This window comes from Gossypium hirsutum, chromosome A12, assembly GCF_007990345.1.
Source record: "Gossypium hirsutum isolate 1008001.06 chromosome A12, Gossypium_hirsutum_v2.1, whole genome shotgun sequence".
Classification (NCBI taxonomy): domain Eukaryota; kingdom Viridiplantae; phylum Streptophyta; class Magnoliopsida; order Malvales; family Malvaceae; genus Gossypium; species Gossypium hirsutum.
In genome coordinates, this window is record NC_053435.1 from 77,794,393 (window position 1) to 77,811,089 (window position 16,697).

General features: G+C 37.0%; 1 protein-coding gene and 1 long non-coding RNA gene across 2 annotated transcripts; both read right to left on the reverse strand.

Annotated features, from left to right (window-relative positions):
• Nucleotides 1-3,810: 3,810 nt before the first annotated feature.
• LOC107934059 (uncharacterized) lies at nt 3,811-4,769 on the reverse strand. The gene is made up of 2 exons (XR_001693799.2): nt 4,481-4,769; nt 3,811-4,209 (listed from the first exon to the last, which is right to left on the reverse strand). It is a non-coding gene; the product is annotated as an uncharacterized lncRNA (long non-coding RNA).
• Nucleotides 4,770-12,919: 8,150 nt separating this feature from the next.
• LOC121211403 (uncharacterized) lies at nt 12,920-15,262 on the reverse strand. The gene is made up of 5 exons (XM_041084166.1): nt 14,887-15,262; nt 14,259-14,512; nt 13,839-14,039; nt 13,072-13,141; nt 12,920-12,984 (listed from the first exon to the last, which is right to left on the reverse strand). Exons 1-5 carry the CDS (start codon nt 15,260-15,262, stop codon nt 12,920-12,922), a joined length of 966 nt encoding a protein of 321 aa, XP_040940100.1.
• Between the last annotated feature and the right edge of the window lie 1,435 nt (nt 15,263-16,697).

Below are 16,697 nucleotides of genomic sequence, written 5' to 3' on the forward strand. Positions count from 1 at the left end.
CAAACGCTATGGGTAATAGAATTGGAGCAGTTTTGGTATCCCCTGGTGAAGATCATTATCCATTCACATGTAAATTGGATTTTGATTGCATGAATAATATGGTAGAGTATAAAGCATGTATTATGGGGCTCCGAGCAGCTATAGAGCGCAAGATCATGTTACTGGAAGTATATGGAGATTCTACGCTAGTAATTTACCAACTTCGAGGTGAATGGGAGACAAGAGATTCCAAATTAATCAATTACAGAAGGTTAATGATGGGGTTAGTTGAAGAGTTTGATGATATTACCTTCAATTATCTCTCGCGCGATGAAAACCAGATGGCAGATGCTTTGGCTACTTTGGCTTCCATAATCAAAGTAAGCAGATAAGAAGATATGAAACCCATTCGGATGAGTATTTGTGAGGCCTCGACTTATTTTTATAATATAAAGGAAGAAGAGAGAGATGATCATTCTTGGTATCAGGATATATTGCGATACATAAGAAATTGTGAATATCCAGATCAAGCCATGAAGAATAACAAAAGAACGTTAAGAAGGCTCACTTATGATTATGTCTTAGATGGGGAGATCCTGTATAAAAGAAGAAAGGATCAAGTACTTTTGAGATGTGTGGATGCTGTAGAGGCCAAGAAAATCTTGGAAGAAGTTCATGAAGGCGTTTGTGGAACACACGCTAATGGGTTCACAATGGCCAGACAAATTATGAGGTTTGAATATTATTGGTCGACTATGGAAGGAGACTATTTCAATTATGCTAAGAGATGTCACAAATGCCAAATTTATGGTGATAAGATTCATGTACCTCCCTCGCCTTTACATGTTATGACTTCCCCATGGCCATTTTCCATGTGGGGCATGGATGTCATAGGACCAATCTCACCGAAGGTGTCAAATAGGTATCGTTTCATTTTTATGGTCATTGATTATTTTACCAAGTGGGTGGAGGCTGCTTCATATGCCAATGTAACTAAATCGACAGTCAGTAGATTTTTTAAAAAGGAAATTATATGTCGATATGGGATGCCTGAGAGGATCATATCTGATAATGCATTAAATTTGAACAATAATACAATAGCAGAGGTCTGCAGTCAGTTTAAGATTAGACATCATAATTCATCACCATATCGCCCAAAAATGAATGGGGCAATAGAAGCAGCCAATAAAAATATCAAGAAGATTGTGGAGAAAATGACTGAAACTTACAGAGATTGGCATGAGAAGTTGTCATTTGCTCTTTTTGCTTATCGAACATCTGTCAGAACTTCTATTGGGGCAACACCCTTCTCATTAGTTTATGGAATGAAAGCTATTCTACCCATTGAGATAGAGATACCTTCTCTTCGAGTTTTGTCAGAATTCAGGTTAGATGAAATAGAATGGATACAGTCTCAATATGATCAGTTGAATTTGATTGAGGAAAAGAGGCTAAGGGCTATCCAGCATGGTCAGATGTATCAAAAAAGAATGATGCGGGCTTATGACAAAAAGGTTCACCCACGAGAATTTCATGAGGGAGATTTGGTTCTGAAAAAGATTCTTCCTATACAAAAGGATTTCAAAGGAAAATGAATGCCAAATTGGGAGGGGCCTTATGTGGTGAAGAAAGCTTTCTCTGGAGGAGCATTAATCCTAGCTGAAATAGACGAAAAAAACTTGTTTAATCCAGTAAATTCGGATTCAGTCAAAAAGTATTGCACTTAATAAGAGGAAGAGGCCAAAGTGAAAACCTGCAAAGGGCGCTTTGAGACCTAATAAAAAGGGCCAAAGTGAAAACCCGCAAAGGGTGTTTTGAGACTCAATAAAAATGAAAAAAGAAAAAAGAAAGAAAAAGGAGAGGCCAAGGTGAAAACCCGCAAAGGGCGCCTTGAGACCAAATGGGATTTGAGTTGAAAACCTGAAAAGGGTGGCTTAAATGTTGATTTAAAATGGGGAAGTTGATGATCTTGCTATACTTGAATTAACAAGGAAAGGGTATGTTGCATCTTAGGGCATTAACAAAGTACTTCTGATCTTCTAAACACATGTCAAGTTTGAATTGGTCTTTAAGAAGGTCGTACGGAGAAGCTCAGTTTGCGATATCAAGGGTACCTAGTCTTCATTTTATTTCCAGTAAATTGGCGATTTTTGAATTAGTCTTTCTTTTCAGGATATACATTCTCAAATCAATGGTCATTTTTGTTTCTTTGATGATTTATTCACTTTAAGCTTAAATTCAATTCCATTCTTATCTATTATTACGATTTGATTGCAAGCATGTTGCATTAAAATAATGATGAATGAACTAGTAATGTTTTCACAATAGAAGTTTCGTATATTGCTCTAGGAGTTTCTAGATAATGCAGGAATCTGAAATAGGATTATTGTTTAAAATGCACCAAAGCTCAAGGACATACTTAAATAAATCGCCTCTTTGGATTTTTGAAACAAAAGGACAAGATATGGCATTGGTGATACAATTTTGAAAAATGATCAATATAAAAAGAAATTATTCTCAAGTAAGGGGAAATGATATTTTGTATCCATGCAAATATAAAAAATGCACATTTGACTATAACACTCGAAGAGTGAGGTAGTAGATCAAACAGAGGCAAATTCAACTATGAGTTGCAATGCTTTTGTCTCAAAAAGAATAGGGGAAGGGACGTTGGAATTTTAGTGGGGCAGGCTTGCTAAGCAGAATATGATTGTTTCTTTGGGATACTTTGTCAAGATGATGGTTGAGCGAATACGTCAATGACAGCATATTACCTTAATTTTTAAAATGGAATCATTCTCATTTCTGCATATATTATTCATACCACATTTAGTTAAGAGCCTTGGATTCATTACAATCATAGCATCCTAATTGTTTGGCATAAACATGCGCATATAAAATGGAGTCTACAGGACATGTTCCCTAGAGGACAGTGCAGTGACATTGGTGAAGTCAGATCTTATCTCCCTGAAGTTGCAGTGGAGTAGATTAAAGATGATGAATCTTATCTCCATGTGTCGGCAATGAAGCAGATTTAAGCCACCAGCCTTATCTCTCTGAGGTAGCAAGAGAGCAGGTTGAAGAATGAGTCTTATCTTTCTGAGATAGCAAGAAAGCAGACTGAAGATTGAAGATCTTATCTCCCTAAGCAGTAGTGGAGCAGATCGAAGATGGCGAATCTTATCTCCATGTATAGGCAATGGAGCAGATTTCAGTCACCATCTCTCTGATGTAGCAAGAGAGCAGGTTGAAGATTGAGTCTTATCTTCATAAGGTAGCAAGGAAGCAGACTGAAGTTTGAAGATCTTATCTCCCTAAGCAGTAGTGGAGCAGATCGAAGATGGTGAATCTTATCTCCATGTATTGTCAATTGAGCATTTTTGCCACTAGCCTTATCTCTCTGAAGTAGCAAGAGGGCAGGTTGAAGTAATTGGTCTTATCTTCCTGAGGTAGCAAGGAAGTAGATTGAAGATTGAGGATCTTGTTTCCCTTAAGCAGTTGTGGAACAAGTCAAAGACAGCAAATCTTATCTCCATGTATTGGCAATGGAGCAGATTTAAGTCATCAGCCTTGTCTCCCTGAAGTTGTAGTGGGGCAGGTTGAAATTACCAATTTTATTCTCCTTAAAGTTCTAGTGGTGAATTGGAACGAGGCAACGTGAAGAAAAGAAGGGCCAAAAAGTCAAAGATGCAGTAAGACCTGGGCAAAATTGGTCCTTTTAGGGTCTTTGCTTCATCCTTGTTACACGAAATTGTGCAAAGAGGGGCAGCTGTAGCAGGGCCAATTTGCCCGGCCCGCAATAAACCAAAAAAATAAGTTAAAAAACCAAAATAAAAAAAAACAAATAAAGGATACAAATTTAAAAGTATAGTGTCCATTTACAAAATTTTTGGGCCAAAACCAAACCAAACCCAAATATTAAAATTAAATACCAAATTAATTCCTAACCCAATAAACCTAGCCCGAATGGCCTAATAATCCTAACCCAATGAACCCAAAGGCCCAAATGCAAAAATGGCCCAATGGCCCAAATGACCCAAAGGCTGATTTCAGAAGGGGAAACCCTAGTCTGCTGATTAGCGCCGCAACAATGGACTTGGCCCCTAGCCATCCGATTTCAAAGGAAGTTTCGGGAATGCGCTAGAGCAGCGCCAGAGGGTCGGGCTCCCACGAGCAAATTTTCACGCTTGGCTTTCACGTCACAAGGGTCTTCTCCTCCATATAACCATGCTTGCAACAGAATACACGAGAAACAACCAATAAAATACATAGCCAAATGACAGAAGGAAAATATGATTTTTATTTTTTATTTATTTTATAAATCTGGCTATAAAAGTCCATCATTTGTACTCTGAAAAGGTTAGGCATATTGAGTAAAAAGAAACTAGAAATTATTAAAAGGTGATTTCGAATGCCTCATATTTGCTTTCCCTAATTTTGGTCCATATTTTTTATTTTTCATGTGGGTTTCTGCATAAAAAAGGTAAAAAAAAAAGCTTACCTTCAAATGAGCCATTGGAGGCCGTATCTTCTTTGTTGAAATCGAAACTTGAGATAGGTTCTCGAGGCTAAAATCTGACCTTTTGAGGCAAGATTTAGAATGGGGGAATGGAATGATTTCATCGCCTGCTATCATCCACCGATTATAATGGTGGAATGGTGGTGGTTGAATGGCAGATCGAAAAGGGGTAAACATCTAAGGTTTTCCCTTTTCTTCCCCCCATTTGTTTTGCTGCGATGCTTAGATTTGTTTTTCTCTTTTAATTAGGAAAATGAAGTAGCGTCATTTAAGGCTTAATTCGGTAGTCTTAAAACGACGCCGTGTAGGATTGCCCGATCTGATCCAATTCTTTGCCCCCAGGATCTGTGTTTTTAGCGGGGAGGGATAATTGTGCGCTAGGTCCTTCCTCTTCGCACGGGCATTCAATTGCACTCTGTTTGCTTTATTTTGTTTTTAAATTCGATTATGTTATTTGTGTGTATTTGCAAATTGATCCGCGCCTCAATGCAGCGTTTTGGGGCTTGGATTATTTCCAGTTCTAGTCCCTGTGCATTCGCATGCGTGGCGCGCTGGTCCTAATTTTAACCTCAGTGACCAATTTTATTTATCAATTATCTCTTCTATTTTAATTCAATTTTAATTAAGTTTTGTATTTGTATGACTTATTATTTTAAAATTCATTTAATATTTGTATATATGTGTTGATTTAATTTAACTTTTTTTTTCTTTTGTGCTTATTTGTATAATTATGTTGAAGTTCTTTTTTATATCATATAATTTTAACATTTTGCATAGTATTTGATTCAGTTTTTTTTATATACTTGTACCTATATTATTTTAATTGAGTCTTCTATTCATTATGATTTTGAAAGTCCATTTAGTTTTTTTTTATATGTATGTTAAACCATTTTGATAACTTTACTTTATTTTAAATCATTACTTTGAAGTTTATTTATATATCATATTATTTTTAACTATATATATAATATTTTGTTTTAATGCTTTTATGTATATTTGTACATATATAATTTATATATTAATTTAATCTTATATGCACTATTCTATGTATATTCTTACATATAATTGTTTCTAAATTTATTTATATATATATGTCTTTCAAATCTATTGTGTACATAATTGGTTTTCTAAGATCATATTTTATTAATTTATTATGTATTTTTTTTACTATCCTTTCATATTTTGTGTATTATTTAAATTCTCCATCATTGTGTGTATATTGTCAATTTTTTTATAAATATACTTTTTTTAAAACATTTGGCATATTATTTGATTTAAATGTCTTCTTTTTGCAACATTAATTTTTAAAAAAAAATTATATATATTCTTTATTTTTCTTATAAATTATTTCAAGTTCTAGCATATGTTATTAGTTCCTTAATCCATCATTTTTAGAAATTATTTTTGTATCATATTGGTTTTATATTGTTTGGTATCTCATGTGTTAATTGTCTTTATATTATTTCATGTATATTTGTTACACCACATTTACTCGTTTTTTATGTGTTATTAAATCAATTGTTGTTCACCCATGCTTGTGAATTTGGTTATATTTTGGGTTAATGGTTGGTTAATTGGTTAAGTAAGGCTATGCCATTTTTGTTCACCAACTATTGTATTTTATGCATGTATATTATCCCATGTTTATTATTTTTTCTTTTTGTTTACAAAATGTTGCATTATAATTTTAAACCCTTTAAAATCAATTTATTTCATTATATTACAAGTAAAACTAAGACATTTTGAGCTAGTTTATAATGGTTCATTAATTTTTTTCAAAGAAGGCAATACTCAATATTTAGAAATTCGAAGAATCGTGCCCTACTGTGCTAGGTTTCGAATCTTCGTTGGACTAAATAATTGGACACCCTTTTGTAATTTTCAATGTATAAGCTTTTGGAAGTTAAAAATCAATCGTGTTTTCAAAGGTATAAAGGATCGTGCTCTATTGTGCTAGGTGTGGTGCTGTATACCTTCGAAATGGGAGAGTTTTGACGACCAACTTGAACCACTTAAATGTTTTAAAAGGAACCATATGTCAATTCTTTTTCCCTAAAAATCATAGACATAAGGACAACACTTAATCAATCTGGTACCAATTTTTGAGCATAGTGAGGGTTTTAATCCTTCCTCATACGTAATAGGCTCCTGAACCCATTTTTTTAATTTTACATAGAACAAAATTTATTTAAATGGAACAAAATATTTTATTAGGTGATCCAATCACACCTAAACAAAAAGATTGGTGACGACTCCACATTTTGGTTTTAAAAGTTGATTTCCGTTGTTTTTAAAAAAAATGGTTTCGACAATAAGTATATAAAAAAATACCATGTTGGTAAATAATGATAATAATGCAACTATAATAGTAATACGAATATCTTATAACAATAATAGCAATATTCATATCATAATTATTATCATAATAATAATAAATAAATAAAATAATGATAACAATAATGACAGGGATAAAATAAAAATAAAACGTATAAAAAAGGGAAACGTAAGTGACATAAATTTTAAGTGTTAAAATAAATGACATAGTGAATAAAGAGGCAAAATTAATGAAGTGAGGGATTAAATTGAAATTTAAACTGAAATTAAATTATAAACCGTAAAATAATTAAAGAAATGGGAAATAAAGGATAAATTGAAGGTCCAATAAAATCTAATGTCTAAATTTAAAAAAAAAAGATAAAAAAAGGCTGAATTAAAATACAATGCAAAAGTTTAGGGACTCCGAGGACAATTAATCCAAAATAGTACACGCGTAATTCCCTGAGGGGTCAACGATATAAAGACTCAATTGAAAGTGAATTAAAATAAAAAGGTATAATCTAAAAAAAAAGAAAAAAAGTGAAATTAGGACTACATTGGAAAAGGCTCAAAGGCGGAAGGACTAAGGAAAAAATTAAACCTTTCCCACAAAAACACACAAATCCCAGGGGATTCAGATCATGTCGTCAGTTCAACCCTCAAAACAACATCGTTTGGGGCATTTAGGGCTTGGATAAAATGACACCGTTTTGATAACCCTATTTAAGTAAAAAAGAAATAAAAAAAACATTTTACACTTTTTTTAAATTCTCTCATCTTCTTTTTTCTCTCTAAAGACCCCATATCCAGCCACAGGGCCGTCGACGCTTCTCCGTGGCCACCAGTCATCGGCAACAACGACTGTCGCCTCCGATGGATGGAGTTAAAAAAATGCCATTTTTTTTGTCCATTTGACTCCCCAAAGCCAGATCTGAAGGCTAAGCCTTCTAAAAGAGAAAAAAGAAAAAGATGTTCTGCCCCTTTCGTCGAAGCCTCGGAGAAAACTCTAACGGGTTCAGAAGCATCCAGGGTTGGAGGAGGTCTTTGACAGCAGTGGAAGGCGAGACGACTGGTAAAAAACTTTTATTTCTTATTTATTACACTATTTTTAAAAAAAATAGAAGATAAAATGAACTACCTTTTAAGGTTTTTCTTTTTGTTCTTCTATTTTAAAAATAAAATTCCTCTCTGGTACTCATCGTTTTCGGTCTTTATAGTCAAAATAAAATACATGATATTATTGTTTAGTTTTTCCTTTTCTGTGTTCCTTTTGCTTTTGTCTCTCAGTTGCCTTGAAGGTGATGGTGGCAGAGGTCAACGGCAATGATGGAAGTCACTCATTGCCATTTTGATGAAAGGAAGGGGAGGGACCTTGGGTGACGTGTGTAACAGCCCAAAATTTACCCTAGTCGGGAAGTGGTTTCGGGACCACAAAACCGAGTTATGAAGATAATTAATTGTTATATTCTATGTTTATTATGTGTGTACATGCATATGTGGAAGTTTCATGCCTTAATTTTGCCAATTGCATGAGGAATTATTAAATAGGGATCAACATGAGACATGGTGAAAAATGATAGGTTAATTTTAAAGGGGCTTATTAGTGCATGTCAACACAAAGGTGGACTTGCATGTCAAATTTCCCAATTTTCCTTATAGTGGCCGGCCAAGGTGGGTTGATGATGGGCAAAATATTTGTTGAAATTGATATTGGGTTATGGGATTTAATAAATAAAAGAAAAGAATGAAAATGTGATGAAAAAAAAAGGGGGCTTCATTCTTGTCTTCTTGGCCGAATTGAAGGAAGGAATAGGGGCAAAGAACTTTCGGCCATTTGAATGTTTAATAAGGTTAGTATATTGTGTTAAAGTTGTGAAATTTTAGCTTGTTTTAGGTTAATTATCATGGTTCTTACTTAGACCATGCTAAATTTTTTTAAAAAAAAAACTTTGATGGATGGATGGACCATTCGGCTATGGCTATTAAAGAAGGAATTTGATTATTTCCTTTAAGTTTTGATGGATAAAGAAACAAAAGGTTGTTGATGGAAGAAGTAAATGTGTTAAGAGATTATATGAAACTTATTCATGTTTATATATGTTATATGCATTGAAAATGGTTGATGATTTTGGAAGTGATTAGATTGAATCGGCCATGGTATATCCATAAACCCGATTTATGCTTGTTATGTGGTGGAAATTAAGGGTTAAATGTATGAAATTTGATGTATATTAACTATAGGTAATCACATACGTAAGGTCAAATTTAATTTGGTATATTCGGCCATATAGGTGTATATGTTTGTGATACTATTTTTGTTAACTCTTGATAACCGATTAAAGGAGTAATATTGGCTTATAAGGTTGAGTTGATTCATGATGTTGTATATTAGAATAAAAAATACTCAAGACTAGGTTACCATAATAGCGATAATGCATTCGGCCTTGAAGCATTAATCGAATATGGTTAAGGTTTTGATATTTTGAACAAGGATAATTGTGAAATGGAGTGAAAACCGTTAAATTATACATAAGTATCCAGCAAGAAAATTAAACTACTAAATGTGTTTATTATAGATCAAGACATCAAAGGGAGAGAATCAAGCAAAGGCAAAGAAAAGATCATCGAGTAGCCGAGTTGGAACCGTCTTACCCAACATAAAGTAAGTCATTAAGCATATAGTTGGTATTAATTCAAATGGTCATAACGTTTATGTAATGATGCTGAATGGAATGAATAAATATATATATGCATGTACGTATGTGATGATGAAAGTGTTGAATGAAAAGAAAAGAGGTGAGATGTATTGAGTTGTTGAATTCGGCACTAAATGTGCGGGTATAAACATTTATGACCACGAGATTGGCGCTAAGTGTGCGAGTTTAAATTGTGCAGCACTAAGTGTGCGAATTGACTATGTAGCACTAAGTGTGCGAGTTTGACTATGTAGCACTAAGTGTGCGAGTTGACTATGTAGCACTAAGTGTGCGAGTTTGATTATGTAGCACTAAGTGTGCGAGTTGATTATATAGCACTGAGTGTGCGGACTTAATATATATTCTTGAATCATTATGGACACTAAGTGTGCGACACTATTGAGTCGATCACGGACAGCGGATTGGGTAAGTATCTTGAGTTCATGGCTAATAGGTGCTATGTTTATATTTGGAGTTGAGCTTGGTAAGTTGAACCTATGTGACAAATATACTTGAAGTCACGTACATAAGATTTATCGTGGAATGGGTGAAAGGCCGTTTAGTTGTATGATTGTAACGAAAATAAAATGATTTATGAAAATGCCTCGAATATTCTATTGATGAGTATATGGAATGTGAATGCATGATTTGGTATGAGATTGAACCGATAGGTCGGAGGAACTATGGTATGGTTCGGTATGGATGGAGTAACTAGCCTCGTTCCATTTTGTTTCCTCTTGTGATAATGTTATTAATGGATGGTAGTGTATTGCTTATGACTTACTGAGTTATAAACTCATTCGGTGTTTCCTTGTCACCTATTCTAGGTTTCTTGGACTCGTCTCTTTTTGCGTGGTCGGGCCGTCATCGAAGTCATAACACCGGCTAGCAAGTTTTGGTACTTTCTTCTTAGTCGGCTTAGGAGAACATTTCGGCATGTATAGGCTATTATGTTGTGTTTGAACTTTGGTATGTAATCTTTTAGCCATGCGAAAATGGCATAAATGTTCGGTTGGGTTTGGTTTCATAACGTTAGGTCGTAAATCTTGATAATTCGACCTTTTTTATGCCATACGTCATGGTTGATTATTTTGGTGTTAAAATTCATGATATGGAAATAGTGTAGTAGGGGGAAGTTTGACAATGATTAGCCTTTGGCATGGTTAGTCATGATCATAATTTGTGATATGCATGATGAATTATTAGTTAGATCAAGGAGTAAACACGAAGTGGGCTTAGTTGCTTTCGTAACAGATGCTGGCAGCGGCAGTGACGTGAGATTGAAAAATCACTAAAAATAGTAGGAGTGGAATTAATTGATGAATAAATTATGTAATCGAATTTCGATGAGTCTATTTTCATATAGAAGTAACGAAAAGATCATATGGACAGTATGTTAAGAGATAATCAGGTTCTCGTGGGACAGGGCCAGAACGGTTTCTGGATTCCCTGCTCCGACTTTGGAAATTCATTATAAATTAACCAGAGATAATTAGGAGTCATACCATATATGTATAGATTCCTCTCTGAGTCTAGTTTCTATAGAAACAAACGGCATTAGTATGGAAGTTCTGTACAGGGATATATCCAGGTCGTAATGCGCAAAGGTCAGTGTAGTCGACCCCAGTAACATGGGAGACTATGAATAATAAACTGTACTAATTGGCCCGACCAAAAATTCTAGAAAAAAATATGTAGATGGGAATATGAGTATAGTTTCAGGGAAAATTCACGGAACTGGATTTTGAGTTCTAGAGCTCAAGATATGATTTTCAAAGCGACTAGTACGCAGACTGACAGCTTGTCTGGAAAAATTTTAATAAGTGGTTTGAAGTCTGTTAACACCTCGTGTTCGACTCCGGCGACGGTCTCGGGTTCGGGGTGTTACAACGTGTCTGCTGACATGGCGAAGGAGCGGTGTCGAAACATCTTACGGTGGAAATAGGGTTTCTGTTAGTTTAGGATAGTTGGGCTATTGGGCTTTAGGTTATTGGGCATTAGGTTTAGCAGATAGGTTGGGCTATTGGGCTTTTTTTATTTGGGCCAATCTTTATTGTAAATGGACTACGACTTTTTATGTAACACCCCAAACCCGGCCTAAACGTTATGGCTGAATCTAATGGCGTCACATGAAAGTGTTTTTAGAAAATCTTAGCAAGTTAAAAATCGTTCAGTTTATTGTCGTTACTTAAGTTGTGAAATCTCCAAGTCGATTATTAGGTGAACACATTTCATTATCGCGGAAGCTAAAACATCATTAATTCATTAGTCAATAGCTTAATAGTTTAAAATCCTGAAATAAACTTAAAAATAGTTCAAGTTCAAAGATATTTTAATCCCCCTAAAAAAATATTTAAAGTAAAGCAGACAAATAGAATGTTACTCAAAAATCCATAAATGTCCAACAGTGGTCACCATCGAGCCCTCCGTCGCACCGATCCATCTACTGCTGAGGATTACCTAGCAGACAAATAAACAAAAGGGTGAGTTTTCACAAACTCAGTGTGTACATCCCCACAAACAACATGCATACAAACAGATAACAGAATACAGATAGTTCGGTCTTAGCCATACAGGTATCGCATGCATAACAAATCAGATATCAGAAAACATGCCCACCAACCCTGCATACCATCTCCGACCAACCCAAGACACCATGTAGGGATAGAATTAACCCACCCAACCCTACACACCAAGTATGGGGATATAATCAACTCATCTAACCCTACACACCAAAAGGTACCGTAAAACAGTATATAATAGATATATGCAGCGTAGTTGCCAAATAACAGGCTAATCGCCTCTCAGACTTCCTTCTCTTCACAACAATCCCAACCCAATGCAATGCAACATACATACCATGACATGCTTATATACAAATATCTGATCTTATCAAAATCATGGCAGAACGGATATACGGAGTCAAATAGATACACATGCGTATAATAACATGATTTTGCACACAATTCAGTAATCAATCAGAGTATGGGGTCTAAGTAACGCTTATCGCCCCTACAATCAGGTCACAGTCGACATAGGCAACCCATGCAACCTTACGAAACATTTCAAATTAATTGGGCTCACACGCCCGTGTGCCCTGCTCGTGTAGGCCCACACGGCCAAACTTGGCTTTGCCCGTGTGGATCACACGGCCTGGCCTAAAGTCTCACACGCCCGTGTGGCTCACCACACACCCGTGCAGCCTACACGGCCTAATTGGTCGAGCCTGTGCCTCGCACACGGTCTCGCCAGGCTCACACACCCGTGTCTGTCCCACCCGTGTGGCACGAGCACGGCCTGGTTAGTCAGTCACATGCCTGTGTCTCGCGTCATAGACTACCACAAGGGCAGACCACACGCCCTTGTGGAGTCGACAGGCCACTTTTCGACTTTAGTCGAAACTTGTTTTCTACGCGATCGAAGTACACACCTGATTCGTTTTCACTGCTAATCCAACCACGACCACTCCAAAGCCTAAGATTGACAATACCGAGCCCAAATCAATCACTTAAATTGACTTACATAAGAATGGACAAATCCCAAAATGCAAGATCTACTTACCTTCGACGAAGAACGGTGTTTTCTCGCTGTTAAGAATTCGATTACTGATTTGCTGAACCTTGATTAACCCCTAAACATCAACCAAAATCCTTTTAAATAATCTCCAACTGAAATCTCGTAACTTAGTTTAAACGTTACTTACCAAATCGTCAGAACCACTAGCAAATGTCACAGCTAAATGGAAGAGAATGAGAAATCGAAGGAGAAGAAAAACGGATAAAAAGGAAAAAGAAAGAAAAGAAAAGAATTTCAACGGCAAGGGTTTGGAAGAGGAAGAAACGGCAGAGAAACTATTTTGTCAACCAGAAGAAAATAAGAAAACTCTAATTCTTCCTTAAAGCCCACAACTCAAAATTTTAATAAAACACAACTCTTAATTGCAAGTTGCAGCAAAAATAATCCCATCGCCATTGCAGGGAATCAAACCCCTGACCCTAAGCGTATTCCCTTGCCACTTAACCACTAGACCAGCAGGCCCATTCTCTTAAGTTTTTACCCATAATTCATTATAAACCCACTGACATCAAGTTAAGCTTTATTCACTAATAATAATAAACCAAAAATAACTCGAAACAAAGATTCAGACACTTCCAAGCCCAACGCTTACAAAAGCCGAAACTACAAAAATTTGGGGCGTTAAACTCTACCCCCTTAAAGAAAATTCGTCCTCGAATTTTACTTAATTAGAAAAGGCGAGGATACTACTGACGTATAGAATCCTCTGGCTCCCAAGTAGCCTCCTCAGTGCTATGATTCTGCCACAACACCTTCACCAAGGAAATAGATTTCCTACGCAGAATCTTAACGTCACGATCTAAAATCTGAACTGGCTCCTCCTCAAACGTCAGATCTGGTCTAACATCAATCTTCTCTACAGGCACAATATGAGAAGGATTGGAACGATAGTGTCTCAGTATCGACACGTGAAATACGTCATGTATACAATCCAACTCTGAAGGAAGCTCTAACTGATATGTGACTGGTCCCACTCACTTCAGAATCCGATATGACCCAATAAAATGATGACTCAACTTACCCTTACGACCGAACCTCAGAATCTTCTTCCATAACGAGACCTTAAGAAAAACCATGTCTCCCACAGAATACTTGATGTCTTTTCTTTTCAAATCCGCATAGGAATTTTGTCTATCAGAAGCCGCTTTCAGTCGATCACGAATCACGTAGACCTTATCCTCAATCTCTGATACTAACTCCTGACCCAGAATACGTCGCTCACCTAACTCAGTCCAATACAAAGGAGTGCAACACTTACTACCATAAAGTACCTCGTATGGAGTCATCTGAATACTAGATTGATAGCTGTTATTGCAAGTGAACTCTGCCAAGGGCATGTACTCCTCCCATCTACCACGGAATTCCATGACACAACCCCTCAACATATCCTCCAGTATCTGAATCGCCCTATCTGATTGACCATCGTCTGAGAATGAAAAGCAGTACTGAAATCCAGACAATAACCCAAAGCTTCATGAAGTTTTTGCTAAAATCGAGACGTAGAACGAGGATCCCTATCGGATATGATCGAAATAAGAACCCCATGCAACCTCACTATCTCGAAAATATAGAGCCTAGCTAGCTTTTGCAAGGAGAAGTCCTTCCTAATAAGAATGAAATGTGCAGACTTGGTCAATCGATCCACGACGACCCATACAGAATCCTTCTTAGTAGGTGTTAGAGGCAACCCACTAACGAAGTCTATCGTTACTCGCTCCCATTTCCACATTGGTATCCTTACTGGCTGAAGCAAACCCGAAGGTAACTGATGCTCAGCTTTAACATGCTAGCAAGTCAAACAATGAGCAACAAAGTCTGTCACTTCATGTTTCAACCCTGGCCACCAGTACAACTCTCGAAAATCCCTATACATTTTGTTGCCCCTAGGACGCATAGCAGAAGTGCTACTATGCGCCTCCCTCAGAATTGACAACCTCAAATCCTCATCATTATGTACACAGATCCTATCTGGGAAACGCAACACCCCATCACTGTCAATCCTAAAATCAGTGGTTGTTCCAGCCTCAACCTGACGGAATCGCAACTCAAGAGACTTATCTCCCAACTGATTATCCTTAATCTGATCCAACCACGTCGGTTTAACCTGTAACTCAACTAGAAGACTCCCATCGTCATAAAGACTCAGTCGAGAGAACATCGCCCTCAAGTCGGTCATTACCCTACGACTTAATGTATCCGCGACCATATTGGCTTTACCCGGATGATACTCAATAATGCAGTCATAATCCTTAAGCAGCTCCACCCAGTGTCGCTGTCTAAGATTTAACTCCTTCTGAGTGAGGAGATACATGAGGCTCTTGTGATCAGTGTAGATGGTACACTTTTCACTAAACAAGTAATGCCTCCAGATCTTAAGAGCAAAAACCACCGCTGATAACTCCAAATCATGCGTCGAATAATTAGCGTCGTGAGTCTTGAGCTGACAATATGCATACGCGACCACTTTACCATCCTGCATCAAGACGTAACCCAAACCCACATGTGTCACATCATTGTAAACCACGAAATCCTCTCCAGACTCAGGTTGTATCAGAACTGGAGCCTAAGTCAAGACTGTCTTGAGCTTCTCAAAGCTCTCATGCTGAGCGTCCTTCCAAACAAAGGGAACTCTCTTACGCAGTAACTTAGTCAAAAGCACTGCGATCAGCGAGAACCCTTCTATGAAGTGTCAGTAATAACCTGCCAGACTTAGAAAACTGCAAACCTCCAACACACTCTTCAGCTGTTTCCAATCCAACACAGCCTCAACCTTACGAGGATCCACTATAATCCCCTCTGCAGAAACTACATGTCCTAGAAATGTCACTTCTCGAAGCCAGAATTCACACTTACTAAACTTCGTATATAGCTATTTCTCCCGAAGAATCTGCAGAACCACCCGCAGATGCCTATCGTGCTCATCCTCCGTCCTAGAGTATACCAAGATGCCGTCAATGAACACTACCACAAATTGATCTAAGTAGGGATAGAACACTCGATTCATCAGATCTATAAACATTGTTGGTGCATTAGTCAACCCAAAAGGCATAACTAGGAACTCGTAATGTCCATACCGAGTCCAAAATGCCGTCTTATGCACATCGGCGTCCTTTACTCTCAACTGATGATATCCTAATCGCAGATCAATTTTAGAGAACATAGAAGCTCCTCTGAACTGATCGAATAAATCGTCTATCCTCGGAAATGGGTATTTATTCTTAATTGTCCACTTATTCAACTGACGATAGTTGATGCAAATCCTCATCGTACCGTCCTTCTTCTTTACGAACAAAACCGGTGCTCTCTATGGAGACACACTAGGACAAATAAACCCACGATCTAACAGCTCCTGAACTTGAGCGTTCAGTTCTGCCAGCTTCTTCGGTGCCATTCGATAAGGGGCGATTGACACTGGGGCTGTATCGGGAAATAACTCTATCCAAAATCTACCTCAGGACTCGGGGGAAATCCTGGTAATTCTTTTAGAAAAACATCTAGAAAATCTTTCACAGTACGAATGTTCTTAACCGAAGAGTCTACAAAATCAGAAACACTAATGTAGGCCAAGTATGCCTCACATTCTTTCCTCACCAGCTTCTCTGATACCAATG